This window comes from Sesamum indicum, linkage group LG2, assembly GCF_000512975.1.
Source record: "Sesamum indicum cultivar Zhongzhi No. 13 linkage group LG2, S_indicum_v1.0, whole genome shotgun sequence".
NCBI classification, from domain to species: Eukaryota; Viridiplantae; Streptophyta; class Magnoliopsida; order Lamiales; family Pedaliaceae; genus Sesamum; species Sesamum indicum.
In genome coordinates this window covers 12,191,481-12,209,733 of record NC_026146.1, presented here as the reverse complement: position 1 = coordinate 12,209,733, position 18,253 = coordinate 12,191,481, and the positions used below count along the sequence as shown (strand labels likewise).

General features: G+C 33.7%; 2 protein-coding genes across 3 annotated transcripts in view; one reads left to right on the top strand and one right to left on the bottom strand.

The window, feature by feature from the left end:
* Positions 1-9,083, bottom strand: part of LOC105155957 — a 43,992-nt gene extending 34,909 nt beyond the window's left edge. The window contains exons 1-12 of one of the 2 annotated variants that reach the window (XM_011071948.2): positions 8,846-9,083; positions 6,753-6,846; positions 6,264-6,352; positions 5,608-6,164; positions 5,304-5,514; positions 4,893-5,204; positions 4,040-4,193; positions 3,776-3,913; positions 3,600-3,681; positions 1,722-2,005; positions 1,522-1,635; positions 1,187-1,413 (exon numbers count right to left, since the gene is read on the bottom strand). In XM_011071948.2, coding sequence (XP_011070250.1) covers positions 1,187-1,413; positions 1,522-1,635; positions 1,722-2,005; positions 3,600-3,681; positions 3,776-3,913; positions 4,040-4,193; positions 4,893-5,204; positions 5,304-5,514; positions 5,608-6,164; positions 6,264-6,352; positions 6,753-6,846; positions 8,846-8,998 — 2,415 coding nt within the window. In that variant the 5' untranslated portion in view covers positions 8,999-9,083. Of the gene's footprint in view, positions 1-1,186; positions 1,414-1,521; positions 1,636-1,721; positions 2,006-3,599; positions 3,682-3,775; positions 3,914-4,039; positions 4,194-4,892; positions 5,205-5,303; positions 5,515-5,607; positions 6,165-6,263; positions 6,369-6,752; positions 6,847-8,845 lie in introns of those variants that run through there. The other variant, XM_020691754.1, reaches the window with a different exon arrangement.
* Positions 15,232-17,945, top strand: LOC105155956 (expansin-like B1). Its single transcript, XM_011071946.2, has 4 exons — positions 15,232-15,478; positions 16,012-16,118; positions 16,614-16,922; positions 17,529-17,945. The coding sequence occupies exons 1-4, from the start codon at positions 15,331-15,333 to the stop codon at positions 17,730-17,732; spliced, it is 768 nt and encodes a 255-aa protein (XP_011070248.1). The 5' UTR covers positions 15,232-15,330; the 3' UTR covers positions 17,733-17,945.

Here is an 18,253-nt window from a genome sequence, read left to right as displayed (position 1 = left end):
TTGAGCGAAGGTTGTAAATAAACAAATTAATATTAAAGACAAAAATAATTATGAAACTAATTGATATTGTTTACCTGTATTGTATACTACAAATGTATAAATATGTAATGGATATCAACTAATCAACCAATTCTTGATTATTTTTATATGTTCAACATTTTTTATATAGTTGATCATTGTAAGAATTTATTGATGATATCATAATATTGTTGTAATATGTTTTCAAAATCATCTTTTTCTATTTTTAAACAATGTCCTTTGAGTATTTAGATATATGATTTCTTCAAACTATAGATTTTCTAACTTCTGCAAGACCTTATTCATAAGAATAAAATTGCCATACCTTCAAATATACTAACTTTTTAAATATTTTTGCGTATTATTTATTAAATAAATATATAACTATACAAAAATGTGTATAAACAGGTAAGCAATTCAATCAATATTTTATACATCTTTCATTACAGTGTTCAATACATCGAAGGATGTTTCATGAGACTTAAGAGACTTATCGAATTAATATTGTTAATTTATTTTGTATGCAAACTTTCACTCATGACTTTAGAATATGTATTTGAAATTATATATTTCATGCATTTGGAACAGTTTAAGTTTAAAATTTACTTGATTGTACAATTGAGATAACTTTATGAACTATAACAATATCACTATACTAAAGACGGCAAAAACCACCTAACCCACTCCAACCCAATTATACCACAAAGTGCGGGTTTGATGATTGTGGGATAGCTTGGGCTAAGAAATTTAAAAATTACAAATATTGGGTTGGGCCAAAAACATTACTTAAATTGGCCCCACCGCACTACGTCCAGTCCTATGCACGTAGGAGTCTAGCATCGGAAGAAAATCAAGTAAATTGGTTCTACATCCATCAATATATGAGCATTTTCCAAACATATAGATATTACATCAGAATTGAGTTCATACATTACAAAAGTAAACTAGGGGACATATTATAGGAAGCTCGGATCAAGACTCAATCGTGTTAACAGAAAGTGCAATAACTTTTATCCAGATTTCTGTTAGCCACATATGGGATTGTAGTCATCAGAATACATAAGACAGCATTGAAGAGTGAAAGAGAAAACATATGCTAGCAGTTAGATATATATATACAAATACATACATACATATAATACAGCTATATAAACATAACATATTGAACCTTAAGGATTGGGTCAAAGTGTTCCCTGTCCTCGACAGCAAGAAAAAGAATTCGAGCCCAACGTTTTGCTTCAGATCCCCATGCATCCAACTGTTCATCGTCAAAAGTAAAAGGAGAATCTAGTGGATGTTGACAACTGATAAAGTTCCAAGGAAATTTCTGAATAGCCTTAAGAAGCTGCAAATTAGGACCACGGAGCCACTTTTGAACTACATGTCTTAATGAACCTAGAATACAATAAAAGAGCAAGGAATATGTAAGGGCAGACAATAAATATCATGATGAATGGTCAACATCAAATGCAGGTAAATCAGCAAACACAGCTTTACCCATACCACGATAATTAGTATATTCAGGAGGCACACTAGAAATGAAATGCAAAAGGATCTCCAGAGGAACATCAGTTGCAGCCATCACTGAATCGACAGCAGCTAAAATCTTTTCACAAACTAAGAGAAATAACAGAGGCAGAGTTAGGTTATTTAGCATAATCATCATTCATGAGTTGAAGTACATGACAAGATGAATCTAGTACCTTGATGACGGTATTTCGTATTAAAATGTTGTTTACTACACTCAACAACAAATCGCAAAACATCCAATAAATCAGCTCTATCATTTTTCCAAGAGTTCGGTGCAGATTCGACTACGATCAGATCAGTGTTAGCATCAATAAGTTGCTCAACTTCAGGATTATTATGTTGCCGAATTCCACAAGCAGCCGAAGCAATGCAATCGACGAGGCACATCAGCCCAGCTCGGCCAAAAGAATGTGTTTTGGGAACAGATGACAAATCAACCAAGAATGAAACATGCTGCCTGTAGATAGACGAGATGCTTCAAATCCACATACCCAGTTCTTTACTCTTAAGTTTTAACTAGATGTAGTACAATCTAAAGAACGACAAGGACTACACAGTTCAACATATTCCAGAGAATTAAACCAGTTAAAGTAAAAACCTTGCTGCAACTGATATTGTTATTCATGTCATCCAACCCAAAGAACAACTTTCCAGGTAGAAGGTAATTGTAAAAAAGCATTTTGTTACGTTCAACTACTGATCAACATGATCCTGATTCAAAATAATACTGGTACCAAGAATCCTTAAATTTGATAGAGGAGTGTACTAATATATCAACTGCATCATCTTACATGAGCTTGTATCACGACAAATTATTAGCTAAATGTCAATAAAATGCAGATAATGCAGCCGCACAAAGTCAGGACTCTTTGCTTTCAAATATTCCTTCTCAGTCACCACTTTTAGAGGAAGAGTATAATATTCAGAACCTCCTAAACCCTCATCCAAACTGGGTCAGACTAGAACTATTCTTATGGGACAGAAACAAAGGGTGTCTTTCTCAAAAGGCTGAATACTATCCATTATAGCTGGTTAGCTTCTCAAAATGGTAAACATAAACAATTGGTTGCCAGAATTCATTATTGTCTGTGCTTATTCATTACAATAGAATTAGAATCTTGAAGAAGACAATTTTCAGTTTTAAATACTGCCGTACCTAATCCATTGAAGGAGGGTAGATCTGGTTTAGTGTTTGAATGTAGGCTTTTAAGAAGATCCAATATTTGATGGGTACCATCTTTCAACTTCACATCTTGCTTCATTTCATAAAAAGAAAAAAAGATCTTGAGGAAACATTATGTGAAACTTGTTTTCTTAATTGGTTATAGGGTTTGGAAATACAGTTTAATTAAGAAATAAATTCAGAAACTGCACAATACGAACAAGTTCTCAGGCTAAAAAAACAAAACTGTTTCCACAGAAGACTCTCCTATATTAGGTTTAATCCTATTCACATTTCATTCTACCATAGTACATCTAGCCTTACTGCATGGAAAGGTATAGGACACTTTTCCTTGAATTCTTGAATGGTTTTGAATCCTAGACAATATTATTTTCTTCTTGATTGATTTAGTGTCTGCATTCCAGCATTAAGAGGACATCTTTTCTTCTTCTATACTCTTCACCTGTCTAAAATTCTTGTCTTTAACCGAAAATGGAAAAGAAAACCCAAATGTTGCATGTCAGAACTACCAAACTTATTTTACATAAATTCAGGGGGGGGAGGTAATATAAGACCCAAGACGGCTCACAATCCTAAAGTACCAAAAGAAACCATTTTGACAACTGAAGTAATCATATCAGAATTATAAATGGATCAAGGTTCGATTTATTTGCTCAAGGACAAATCCATAGGTCTTCCATACCAATTACAATGACTGTGTAATCAATACCGATCATCATACTGTAGCTTAAAGTTATTATTACCTAGGAAAATTTAGCTCAGCTTGACTCCATCACACATATAACTTTGTTACAAGTCAACCATAATAATCTTCATCTGCAATTTAGTTTTAAGAAATAGAAGTGTGCTCCTTCATACTATAGCATACCTCCTTTCCATATAGCTGGCATATTTGCACATAAATCTAGCGGCAGCATCAATTCTCCATGAAGAATAGATCTCTTTCACACCTACGACAGAAAAAGCATGATGAGCTATGCAAGAATACCAATGGAGACCTGATTCTACTCCAAGCTTCGTGATTCATTAGATGAATGAACCAACCAAATTCTTTGTGGTGAACAGGATCATTTAACCCTCGTATGAGTGGACCAAGAATGAAATCCTTCGGCACAAGTTTTGCACAGCAGCCATAGTTCTCCCACTCGATTTCCAAAAATGACTGCATGATAAGGCATCGTACTGCAGTATACAATTAAGGTATTAATATTTCACCTAGAAGAATAAGCCATACATACCAAGGTACACAACTAATATATGCAGCTTCAGATATCAAAAGATCACCTAAGATATGAGAAAATATAGTACCTTGTGGATTATCATGGCAAAAGCCACGTTCCCATAAAACTGCCAACCACTCAAATATTTGCTCGGCAGTTGCCATCCGATTATAATACTGCTCTTCACTAACAGAGGGTACAGAATTCTCTAATGGAATCGAAGACCGGAGCCAAAGCATAATCTATTAAAGCGAAAAGGAACAGGAAAGGATGTTAAACAAGACAATAGTTCCCATCTTTTTTCAAGATAGAGATTGTCCCAGAGCTAAGAAACAGTATTTGTAACAAATAATATGTCAGACAAAGGACCAAAAAAGAAAATTAGACATCCAAAATATTGTACATAAGTAAACAGCACCTTAAAGGAAAAAGCATTAAGACAACAACCAAAAGCATGTTGAAAAGAAACGAAAAGAATGACACCATCACAGATCTATGATAATGCAAACAGAAAGCAATCTGATTGTCATGATTCCAGGACGAAACATAAGTCATGGATTCATACAGAAAATCAATGAAATCAATCTCGCTCGGCACATTGTTGGTTTGACTTTGTATAGGATTTTTCCAGTTCATTAAGTGACCCCATATTTAAGGGGTGAACTGCATGCCAGGTGCTGCAGAAAACCTCATAAACATGCACATGAAAGAAAGCAAGAAAAACATCAGAATATTATATGCAACACTTGTAAACTTGAAAGAAGATATTAAAAAGAATAGATAGAGGCTCAGTAATTTTCTACACCAAATACGGGGAAACCTTTGAAGATAGCAAATGTGTATGTGCAAGTCCACTTCTCAGAAAGGTACAGGCCTAACATCCCCATATAAGCATGGAAAATGAATTAATTCCAGAACCTAAATACATTGATAACAACTACCTGGTGATTCCACGCTGCTTCAACCAAATGGGTACCATATTCTTCAAGCATTTCATACAGAAAAACAAATGCCTCCCACCTATTCTTGCCAGTGAAACTCGATTCATTTTGATTACATACTCTCCCAACACCCAGTGACTTGGCCTCTTCTTGTGCCCACCTCCGTCTTTTGCTGATCATGTGAGAATCAGAACCTTTCTCATCTGATACTTCCTCAGCAATGTGAGAGTAACATTTCCTTTCTTTGCTCAAGTTTAATGTTGTCTTCAATATATGTAATGACTGCTTCCTCACTAGGCTCTCCTTATCAAGCTTAAAAGATTGAGGTACATATATGACATTATTGGAGAAGAATATATCAGTGAGTTCTATTAATAAGACTAAACAAATTCAACAAAAAGGCGCATTTACCAAGCCTCTCTTTATTTCATTCCAAAAGTCCTCATCAGCTCTTAAATCAAAAGTCTCTGCTCTTCCACCCACAGTTGAATCTTCATATTGCTCAGTTGGCAATGAAATGGACAGATACAAAGAAAGTATATCATAAGCATCTCTTCTCTCCAAAGACCCAAGAGAGAACAGTAACTTACAACTCTTCCATATTTTCATAAAATAATTCTTCCTGTAAAACGAAGAAACATTTGAAAAAGAAACACAATAATAGGTAATTTGTAAAGCTGATCTTACTGTGTACCATGGAAGCTATGTTGTATACCTGGTTAATACTTCATTCATCCCAGGAACTGCAACGTTGAAGGTAGAATCGCGTGCAAATGCTTTAAATATGAATGGAAGAAGAAATCTGATTGCAGAAGACCTATGCACTGAACTTTGTGAAAGCATATGAAGAGTCAAATTAGAGAGGTCCCAGAGCATATTTCCAGCAAATTGTTTTGCCTGGGACCCACTCGCTAAAGTTGATGCAGGAAAAACTCCTCCATCTTTGTTTAGAAGAGCAGCATCCAGCGTCAAAGTTAATATATGACAAGACATAGAGAATGGAAGATCATAAGAGTGAGATTCCAGAAAATCTCCACATGTATACTTATCAACCATTGTGTCATGAGAATCATCAAAAGATGTTGGGCTCACTTTCTTGTCTATGGAACCCTTAAAAGTTGAATTTTCACTCCATTTATATATTGCCAATTCTTCACTTTGAAACATTCCCATTGATAGGCCAATCGATCTTAACAGGAGAGGGACCATGGTTGCTTCAAGCACCTCCCAGCTGTTTGTTTCCGTTACAACATCAAGAAACAAACTTGCAGCCTAACTCACAAAATGAATTGAAAATCCGTAACCAGAAGATGAAGATGCTCTAGACAAATTTTCGCATGTTTGGCACAAAGAGTAAGCTGAATGCTTTACCTCATTAAATAGCTCAAGATTGGATGTATGCACCAACTTCAACAAAGGAATCAACATTTTCCAAATAAACATATGCATGTCATGAGCACCTGCAGAAAGATATATCTGAACAACAATTAAACAAAAGCATTCAACCATAGCTATCTACCCTCAACTTATGAACTACCAAAAGGAATTTTCACTGCTCAAAACCATTAGAGCTTTCCTTCACCCTCCCCACCTCTTGGCCTGAGCAGCAAGGCCTTGAGGAAATGATAACTAATCACAAAGTAAACTTTAATTGCACCAATTTTTGCAATTCCAGATCCATGCTAGAACCACAATTACAATATGTCCATTAAGATTATTAAACTTTAGAGATCAATCTATTTCCAAACAAATTCGGTTGAGCTTACAGTATTTCTACTTAGAAAAGCAAAATGAAGAAAATACAAATGACACAAAGTGGAGGAGAAATGGCAAGTGTTCTAGATAACAGTATAAACTCACCAGACTTCTTTAGGAAGTGAGAGAGGGCGGCCACGTAGGAAACAACACAGTTATGCCACTCACTCACTGTTGTTTCACTGTTTTGTACAATCCCCTGCATAGATAGAACACCCTGGTTATCCAAAATGGCAAAGCACCGGCCATTTTAAGATTCCACCAAAATCAATCTGTGTCAGGCCCTCATATCACCAAAAAGACTTCACAATGTGTCATTCCAGTCCATCATTTAACTACAATTACAATTAATCATCTCCCCAATTTCAAGCATTAGTCAGAGGAACACTGAAATTTTAACCACGTAACAGCCAGATGCCCATAGCAATTCTGACCAGGAAAATGTACTTAACTACCCCTAAACATGTCCGATTAATAGAACTCTAAACATGTACTTAACTACCCCTAAACATGTCCGATTAAACAAAAACATGACAAGGATTTACATTAGTTTCTCCATTCCGATTGGGTTTGTGCTTATGCAACCATGATAAGGAACATTACTTTCTCTATTCCAATTGGCTTTGTGCTTATGTGTAGGGCTGTGCACGGTTCTTCGTATCATACATGACTACCAAAAGAAAACCTAACAGTCATTAATCTAGTTATCCCTTTTATCATCTACTGATTGTTATTCTGTCCAAGATTTTATGGACTCTATGCTAATAGCCTCTCTTAAAACAAGAGAAAAGAAAGAAACAATTTTGAATATCAATTATCACACACAGAAGTTTTGTTAAAGGCACAAATGACAGGAAGATAGAGAGCAGTATTCCTGGGTAAGCATTCAAGAGGTCTAACTCAAAATCACTTCCTCAGTTGTACCACCTTTGGCGAATGGAAACTGAATTTCACCAGTATCAGTTCCATATGATTAGATTGTACAAAGTGGAAGGACAAGGTAGTCTATATGTTTTTCAGGTAAAAACAATTAGAACAATGAGTTTTTAGGTGTGAGGATTTTCTTTCAAGGAGTTTCTAAATAAGCCCAAAAAGTTGTGAAAATAGGGTTAACTGAAGACATCCTAACCTCCCAACCTATAGGAGGTAGTGCACTTTGTCCCCCAAGCTATAGGCTATGTTCTCCAAACACCCTAATATTCCACCGCAGATTCTGAAATGTTTATGTTACGTGCACTTTGTCACTCAAGTACTAACATAGGTGAGTTTAACCACCTATGCTAGGTTAAATATTACATTTTACCATAAATTCCTTATTTTGAATGAATAAAATGGAATATTCTACCAAAATATTGTCCTCAACTATCCATTTACTTATATGTGGAAAATAAAACCAAATGAACTCACCTGTAATTATAAAATACTTTATTTTATTCCTAATTTTTGTATGTGAGATAAATAAAAGTTAATTTCTGTAATTATTCCTCTAATTATTGTTACGATAACATAGGTAATGCACGTACATTAAATATTTGTTGTTCACACAAGGAATGAATGAGAGATAAAACATCAAAACATATTACCTTTCTTATCCATACCAAATTGAAGTCCTATGTACTACACAAATAAACATGTACTCATATATCATGATAATTATTGGAGCCAAACTTTAAAAACCATTGTTTATTATCTAATAATACCTAAAATTTTAAAAAAAAATAGAAGATAATAACTATATTTATCACTATAAATAAGTAAAATAACTATATATTGATATTAACTAATAAAGTAGCATATGACAATAGTTTGGTAAAATATTCCACTATTTTCAACCAAAATAAAGATTTCAAACAATTTAAGTGGTTAAATGCATATATTCTTAAAATTTAGGGGCAAAATGCACATTACTAAACTACCTCGAATTCAACAGAACATTCCATCTTAAATGAAATCAGGGGTTCTGGAAACATTTCACAAAGGCGTCGTCCACACAAATGAATAGCTTGGGGCAATGTGCACTGTCCCTATAGGTTGCATATAACGCAAGAAAATAAGATGTAAAAAATAGCTGAGATGATTTGGCTGAAGATACAGGACGCGGACAAACTTTTTAGCTAGTACTAAGTTCCATCAAGTTCTCGTAGCAATTTCGGCCTCAAAAAGAACAAAAATGTGCAGTTGACGCGTGAATAGATTACCTTAGTAAGATTGGGAAATTCATTGAGAAGAGCAGAGAAAAGAGATGATGGAGATGCAGCGGTGGAAGCCAATATACAGTCCAACATTGCCGGAATGGCCACCGGAGGGACCCGCCGGAAACTGCTCCAGAGTGAAGCTACAATTGGCTCCATCTAATGCTACGGCTGTCCGACGTACGCTGTGATGCTTGAAGCTTAAACCCTACCCGGAAGACAGGGCAAAGGGGTTTTAGAAGAAACTGTTATAACAAAAACGGAAAACAATTGTACAATTATAAAAAAATTCTTATTCAGGTTAAATCAAATCAATTGCATTTATTATATGATCGATTTTTTTAAATTATATATCAATTATAAATTTAATTTATTATACTTATTATATAAATCTAATCGAATCAAGTACGAATTAAAATTTCGCTCATACTATGTCTTGGAGTCATTAGATGAGGCAACGATTTTATTTTTTTATTTTCCTATATTGACAATCTTTTTATGATTTTGTTAATTCATGAAAATTTTTAACCATTTGTGTTTGATAAAATAAAATTTGTAATTACTTTTTTAAAAGATTTCTTTTTTTAGTTTTCATTAATCGGGATTTATCTTAATTTTGTCATTTTTGTAATTTTTATTAATTATTGATATTTCTTTAACAGTTCTGTTGGTTCAGGAAATTCTTAATTATTTGTGTTCAAAAAATAAAAGTTTATTTATTTTAAAAATAAAATATTTTAAACTTTTTTAATGAGAGACCAATTTTATTAATTACAGTGTATTGTGATATTATATGGTTTTTACTTTATAAGCTTTTTGAAAAAATGATGTAAAGTTCATTAATTTAATTTTTTTTATCAATTTATATATTAAGTTTTTAATTTACTTTGTAGCTAATATTTACAAGGTAAGATTATTTAAAATTTTAACATTTTGTACTTGAATGCTAAAATTGGAGACCATCAATATGGCAATCATTCTAAACAACTTTCTTTAATAAAATATTAATTAATGAGAACTATTATTTGATCATATTTCATCTTATGTCTTGTATTTTATTATATGCATTTGGTTGAAATCTTTAGGTCATAAATGCCACGTGGTTGGATCTTGATGATGGTATCAAATCAACCTCTGTAGTCGATCTATAATGTTTCAAGTTATAGAATCGGTTGAGACAAAGTATCGACAACGATTCACCTAAAACTTATACTAAGTTATACGTTCATGTGATGATTGTCACGTTTCAATAGATAATGGTATGTGACGTATGCGTACTTTAGCGAGCGTTGATGAGAGGTTATCAAATTAATTCAACGAACAACCTATAAGAGGTGTCATATGGAAGCCTATAAGGCATGGTATGGCTTGATTCTCCTTTATTACAATAGTGCATTAACTAGGTTTTAGACTTAAGTTTCTACAGTATCCTTGTGCATAGAATGACTATGACTTGGTTCATGGTTGGCGCAACTATTTTATCCATAGTTGTTAAAAATATATGTTTTAAACATAGTCAGAGCATGCATGAGGTTAATTATATATATATATAAAAGAAATTCATCGCTCTTCATGATATAATGATGAATCTCTTATGTTCTCTACAATGTGAGTTCTCAAAATCCATGATCATGGCAGTTGATCAAATAGGAACCAATATGACACCTAGAGTTCCATACCAATATGGCAGTTGGACTTCAATAACTATAGGAGGTGTCATAAATGTGAGGGGGTGGATATATAGTTATTGAAGTCCAATATGAGAACCAATTCAATTCTACGCCCTAAACTTCAATTGGGAGATTAATGAATGGAAGGACCATTTTTGCATAAAACTTGTAACTCATAGTAGAGTAGAGTAGATTTGAGAAGGGATAAGGTCTGTGTGCTGTTAGTGAAGACGAGTTTGGGGATGGGGAGAAGGTCGTGCTTGAAGGGTTTGCGGTGGGAGTGGAGATGGTAGGCAGCGGTGGGGGTGGATGGAGGTGGTGGCTCTGGTGGTTGCTCGGCGGCCAGGAACTCTGTCATTGCGACGGCGCGTGGATCTGGCGGTCGGAAAAGGTATATTTAGAGAGAGAGAGAGAGAGAGAGAGAGAGAGCTAAGTTGAGGGTAACAAAGTCAAACCAGCAGAGCATGAAAGATCAGATAGCTGGTCTAGATTCGAATCCCACCCCTCTCGCCCGAATCCATATATCGTGTTTAATCCAGCTATGAACCGAGCTTCAGACGTCAGTATCGGGCCGCACATTTTGCAAGTAAACAGACTGATGATCCCGATTAGCCCGGATGTATTGTGTATTCCCATCAGGTAAACATGGCCTAAATGAACAAATTATCTCCTTATGATGAAAATATAGCAATTTATCCTTCTATACTTTTTAAAATACAACAATTTACCTCCCTCTATAAGGAGGTAAATTGATTCATTTAAAAAACACAGAGGGGGCAAATTGTTGCATTACAAAAAATATAGGGAGAAAAACTACTATTTTTTTTCGTAAGGGATAATTTGCTCATTTGCAATATCACAGGAAACTGCTTGCGTTTTTTCCTTTATCAAAAAATATATCGTAATTGTTTCTCATCGTATATATAACCGCAAACACCAGCTATTAAAATGCAATTCCTTGGTACATATTTAGCGTCATTAACTTCACTAAACAACTCTATAGCCAGTACAAATAATTAAGTATAAAGGGTCTTAATCAATTGGAAACAGTAAAACCCTGCGAAAAACTAAGAAAAGGGATGAATAGCAATTTATCCTTATGTAATACTGAAAATGAGTACATTATTCCCTTATGAAAAAAATATAACAATTTACCCCCCTATATGTTTTAAAATGAAGCAATTTACTTCCTTATACAGGGAGGTAAATTGTTTCATTTTAAAAATCATATGAAAGTAAATTATTATATTTCAAAAATTATAGGGAGGTAAATCGCTATTTATTTTTTCATAAATGAGTAATTTACTCATTTGCAATATCACAATGAGGTTTGCTTGCATTTTTTCCTTAAGAAAAGTAAACCCTCTAATCCCAACCATAACACCAACAAATACAAAATTATTACAATTCCTGATTAAATGGATCAGTGCATCCACATTGCAGCCGACGAGTCACTCGTGACTGAGCATCTGTGCATGTTCGAGAAGCCCAATTGCCTGTTCCTTTCATGGCTACTCCACCATTGTTCAGAAGTTGGGGCAAAGAGACATCTGGAAAGGTGAGAAGTTAGACGAAGTTCCCTTTTTTGTGTTAAGTCCTTTTTGGATAGTTGTTGCTGGCTGAATTGATAGCATGAACCCTACTCATTTATTGGTCTGACTGTCCTTATTTTTAAATTCCCAACCACTGCACTTTGCCCTCATGCACATATGATCATTTTGATCCACAGGTGTAGCAACGAGATGCCTGAAAAGGAAATAATGGTATGATGTAAACATGCATATCTTTTAATTATTTGTAGATGATTCTTGGTCACTTGCTAGAGTCAACAGTGTTCATCATTTTGTTTCTGATGGAATTGAGGTCGATCCAATTTCGGGATGGATCGAAATATGCTCAAAGTTTGGCATCATGCAGAAATATCATATTTTTGTATTTTTATCTCATGTATGTACGCACACACACACACATATATATATAAATACATATAAATACGGGTTCAATACAAACTACCCACTGTTATATACGAAATGAGCAAACTCACGTGATTTTTATCATAAAGCAAATATGCCCCTCACGTGATTTCGTGTCACTCATTGGCAATTTTTAGATATTTTAATTTTTTCTTATTTTTAGTTATAAAATTACGTTACATTATTAATAGCCATTGGATTTGATTGAATCTAAGGCTCAAATTTAATAAATAAGATCGATGGTTTAGACTTTACTAAATTTAATCAACGGTCTAAATTAAAAGCATATATATATAAAATATTACATAAAATTTAATTAAAAATATATGTATAATAAAAAATCCATTGCGAAAGGTAACCATTCTAAAATTTTGTTGCGAATTACGATGAGTTTTAGAATGATTTTGCAACGCCATTTACTCTTCCAACTAATTTGCACCTAATTCGTCGTGAATTGGTCGTAATTTCGTCTAAATTTGTGACAACCATCCTTTGCAAATTTTGTTGCAAAATCACCGCATTTGCAATATCTTTGCAGCGACAGATTCTCTTTGCGCCATTTTTTGCAACGAATTTTTACAAATTACACACAAATTCTTCAAAACTCTTTCTGTGGATTCAACGATTATTTTGTGCACCCAATAATTATCGGTAGCAAATTTGTCACAAATTCCGTCACAAATAGCAACCTACGATTTCCAATATAATTGTAGCACTCCCTAACGGCATTATAATTATCTCTCTCATAAACATCATACTTAAAGTAAACCCCATTCATACGTGTTATTGCACACAATTCAATCCTTGCTAAATATGCATAACAAGCAACATACAGTAAATTATTATAATTAATTCACAGTTTATTCACAATCTTAATTCGTATTTAAAAATTTTCAAATGTAACTTCTATTGTACTAACGGGTGAAGAGAAAAACTATATATTGGCCCGACTTGACTGAAATACAAGATTTTGAACTAGGCTTCCATGGGTAGAGATATATATCTCAAAAATATTAGCAGAGGAGTGAGCCTGCAACTTAGTAAGCAAATAACCAGTGCTATCTATACATGTACATCAAATATAGTTCAGACAAACTAAAATGAGCATCATATGTAGAATATAATCAATTTAATTTCTTAATATCACTAACTTTATTACATGACACAACCAACTCATAACAAGATAATAAATTAAACTCCTTTTTTCTAGTCTACTTACCAGAAGGTGATATGGTGATTATCTCTACCAACTCAATGTCACCATTTATTATATAACGTTCAAATGAATCTCCTTAATACGCCGACTCATCAATTTCATTTCGCATCATAGCTCTTTCTATTCACATCATAGTTCTTTTTATCAAATGTGACAATAGTTTAAACAACCAAATTCATAAAATATTCTGATTAAATAGTACATTGATATAAACAACATTTAATAAACAAACTAATAAATAATATAATTATATAAATTAATATAAATTAAAGTAAAAATTCTTACATGTGTTGCGCGCCTTCTAAAAGAGAAAAAGAAATTGCAATGGTTTTGTATGTGTACAATATGATGTGTAATTGTGATTTGTATATACATACATACATATATATATATATCATGGAGGTTGGGAGGTGGGTGATGGCCCACCTCCCAATTCCATTCAAAGTACTCGTTACGTCCTTTTTAATTTTCTTAATTTATATAATTTGCTCCTAAATATTATAATAAGCTCCAATTTATTCCGTTCAAGTTTTAATATATTTCAATTTTCATCTATAATTTATTTATTAATTTACTAAATTTTGTAAATATTTATCGATTAATTCCACAATTATATATTAAAAATTTGTGGATGTTACAATTCTCCCCTCCTAATAAAAATTTCATCCTCGATATTTAATAGTTTATGTGCTCGAGGAACAAATATAGCTACTTCTCTTTCGTATTTTCTGAACCTCTCAATTGGTTTTATTTGTACAGTGATAACTCGATTTTACTCTCATCATCGTTATTTCTTTATTTCTTAATTTTTTAGCATTTCTATTCGGATCTCTATTAGCTCTTCCACAAACATTAGTTCTTCTTTAATTATGCGAAGTAGAACGATAATTTGCTTATTTTGTAGGGGCTATAAGGTAATTATCCCATAAATTTATAATTCTCAAATGTCATCTCTATGGAACAGCGCAGTGATCCTCCTACCTCCTTCCTCCCCAGTTTATGTTGCAATGCCTAATAGATAAATTGAACTCCAACACGACTAAAATTGACTCCTCTATAATTATGGGATCGAAATTGCAATTTTTTCCCATATTTACGTACTGAATAGCTATCAAAATAAGTGTAAAAGAGAGCATTAATATTCTGTATTAAAGCGTCCCACAGTACCATAACTCCATATTAGAGATAATGATCGACATGCGCGCTTCCGTGACGCAGAAACAGCTAAGAATCCGTGTGTAGTAGTGCAGAAGGTAGGCCTAAAACCAATAACCTCAAAAAGCAGCAGCCCAACGACAGTTCTTGCAAGAACTCAATTTGTTTTTTATTACATAACCATGATTAGCATATGCACTAACTGTCATCCCAAAGAAAATTTAAGGAGTCAAAATCGATGTCTCTAATAATATCTCCGGCCCACACTTCTCCTGAATCCCACCACTTGTAAAAAATTCGAAAAAACCACTGACAAAAGTTCCTGAGTGCCGCCAGCTGGTCCCAAATCTGAGCTATAAATATCAGATTCTTGGCAGGGATTTTACACACACCTTTCTCTCTGTATAATATTCTTGCTGATTTGTGTCTGATCAGAACAAGCTACCCTTAATTCATCACTACTGTTTATGTCAAGATATGGGTTCAACTGTTAAAAACCATTACAACCTTATTTTCTCACAACTCATTGTTGTTCTACTTGCAGCCTCATTGAGTTATGGCCAGGAGAGTTATGTCTGCTCTAGAGCAACCTATTATGGAAGCCCCGACTGCTATGGAAACCCTAGTATGTGCCTTCTACTTCCTTCTTCTCTATCCTTCTAATTAACTTTCCTGAAATGTATTCTTACTCGAGTGAGGTTTGATAAAATTTGGTCGATTATATTATATGTGTTACTACGTACACTTGCTATAATCGATCATCATTTTGTTAGATTATAAACCAATCATACAATAAGTATAATCTTTCACTCGTCACATGATCAGGCTGAGTTTAATGGGACTTGGTTCGAACTAAAATTTCTAGAAATTTAAGCATAATATACATACAGACTACAAGCGTATACAATTATATAAAGTAATATTAATTAATTAGTTATGTTAAATAATAATGCATGCTGTGGGTTTTTTTTGTTTTTAAATAATGCATGTTGTGTTTATAAGTGGATAGAGTGTCAGTGGGTTATTAATTTTTTTATTACAAAAAAAAGTTATATTAATATAAATTTTTTAAATATATTAATAATAATATAACGAATCGTGATTTAAAATAAAATAATAATATAATAAGTTATGGTAACTGATGAATAATTATTGCAGCTGGAGCATGTGGGTTTGGAGAATATGGGAGGACAGTGAACAACGGTGAGGTGAGCGGAGTCTCGAGGCTTTACAGGAATGGAACTGGCTGTGGAGCCTGCTACCAGGTAACTCCAATTCACTTAATTATAATATATTAACATCAAATAATTTTTCTTAATAATTTAAACTTTTAGATAATCTGATCATTGAACATAGTATAAAATCGAACCAGATTTAAATCTTATTATTATCCATATATGAAAAGAAAGGTTTTTATGTGCAAAAGTCGAACGGGGGAGGGTGTTACTTGACGTGCATGTGGTCATTTTAACACGGTATAAGAGTCGGACTAAACAAGAAGTATTAAGTTCGAATCTTCTCATCGTTCGTTAATAGAAAGTTAAATTTCACGATTTGCTGGTCAGAAAGCGTATTAAAGTTTTAATATTAAATAATTATTTAACAGTTTGAACTTTTAGATGTATAAGACGTGAAATTTAACACTAATTAATTACATTAAAAAATGCATGAAAAGGACAACCATGATCATATACAATCCAGTACAGTTCTGAATTCTCTTTCCAAATGTGCATGCACCACTCATGAATGGATGTTGTTAGGTAAGGTGCAAAATCCCATCACACTGCAGCGATGAGGGAACAAAGGTTGTGGTGACGGACTATGGGGAGGGAGACAACACAGACTTCATTCTGAACCTGCGCGCCTACGCCAATCTGGCTCGCCCCAACATGGCTGCCGATCTCTTTGCATACGGTGTAGTCGACGTCGAGTATCGACGCATTCCGTGTGGCTATTCCAACAACCTCATGTTCAAAGTTCATGAACACAGCAAGTTCCCTAATTACTTGGCCATTGTACCTATTTACCAAGCTGGAATCTACGACATCACTGCTGTTGAACTGTGGCAGGTACATATACGCCTACCTACATTTATTTACGCACCTTTTGTCTATTAGTTCTATACACACGCACAATATAGTCCGTGATGTATTGGGAAATTCTAGTCTGGACTCAATACGGCCGAACCTGAACAAATCATATGACAAGTGCAATACACTTGCCGTGTGATTGGTTTACACATACATGTTCTGTGATTGATTTGGTTCGACCAAATTTGATTCGGGTAAGAAATTTTCCATATACGTAATGACAATGAATAACAACCAACAGAATTGACACTATGAACGTGTCTCTATTTGTCCATCGACAAACTTTATGCAAAATCTGTTATTAATAATTATATTATAACAAGATAAAAATTATTATTTTTTAATATATGTATATATAAATATATTTCATGAAATCTTTTTAAAAAAATATCATTTGATATTATTTTTTTATTATATATAGTGTATTTTCTCAACTTCTTTCCAACCCTTATCTAAACTTTTATTTTGAAAAGGAACCAGGAGAAGCTATTTTCATGGGAAGAAATGTTAATAATATAATTAAAATAATTAATTATTTAAACGTTTAGATATTGTTGATATATATGCATGTGTGTATATATATAGGAGGATTGCAAGGAGTGGAGGGGAATGCGCAGGGCGTATGGTGCGGTGTGGGACATGGCAAACCCTCCAGTGGGTGCTCTAAGCATGAGGTTCCAAGTGTCCGGTGGCGCTTATGGTGAAGGGAAATGGGTGCAGATTGCAAGTGCCATTCCCAGTGAGTGGAAGGCCGGAGTTGCTTACGACACTTCATTTCAACTTAACTAATTTATACGTATGTGTGTGTGTAATGTTAGTACCACGTACTCATATTTGTATGTTTATAATCAGTTGGGCTTGCTGGCTAGCAGTGTACGTTTGTTTCCTTTTTAGTTTACTTTTTTAGAATGTCGTTTGTACACTTTTTTGTAGCAACAATCAGGTACTTGTGGTTTATGTATAAATAATAAATAAAAGCTTGCTATATATGTTGGTTTTAAAGCATCTACATATATATATATGTATTGGTTTAATTGTATTTTTTATCTTGTAAGTTTAAAGGATCTAGCAATTTTAGTTCTGTATCTTTTTAATGTTAACACTTTTGGTCTTTATGCCAATTAATGAACATTTTGCGCTTTTAATGATCAAAGTCTCGTAGTCCATCTACATACTCTTAATCAGACCCAACATACTTTTGGAAAAATAAAGCTTACATAAATTCATACCTTAGTTTAACTGCCTTTGCCACTGTGTATTTCGAACCATGGGTTTTATGGACTTCCCCCATTATACTACCACTGTAGATA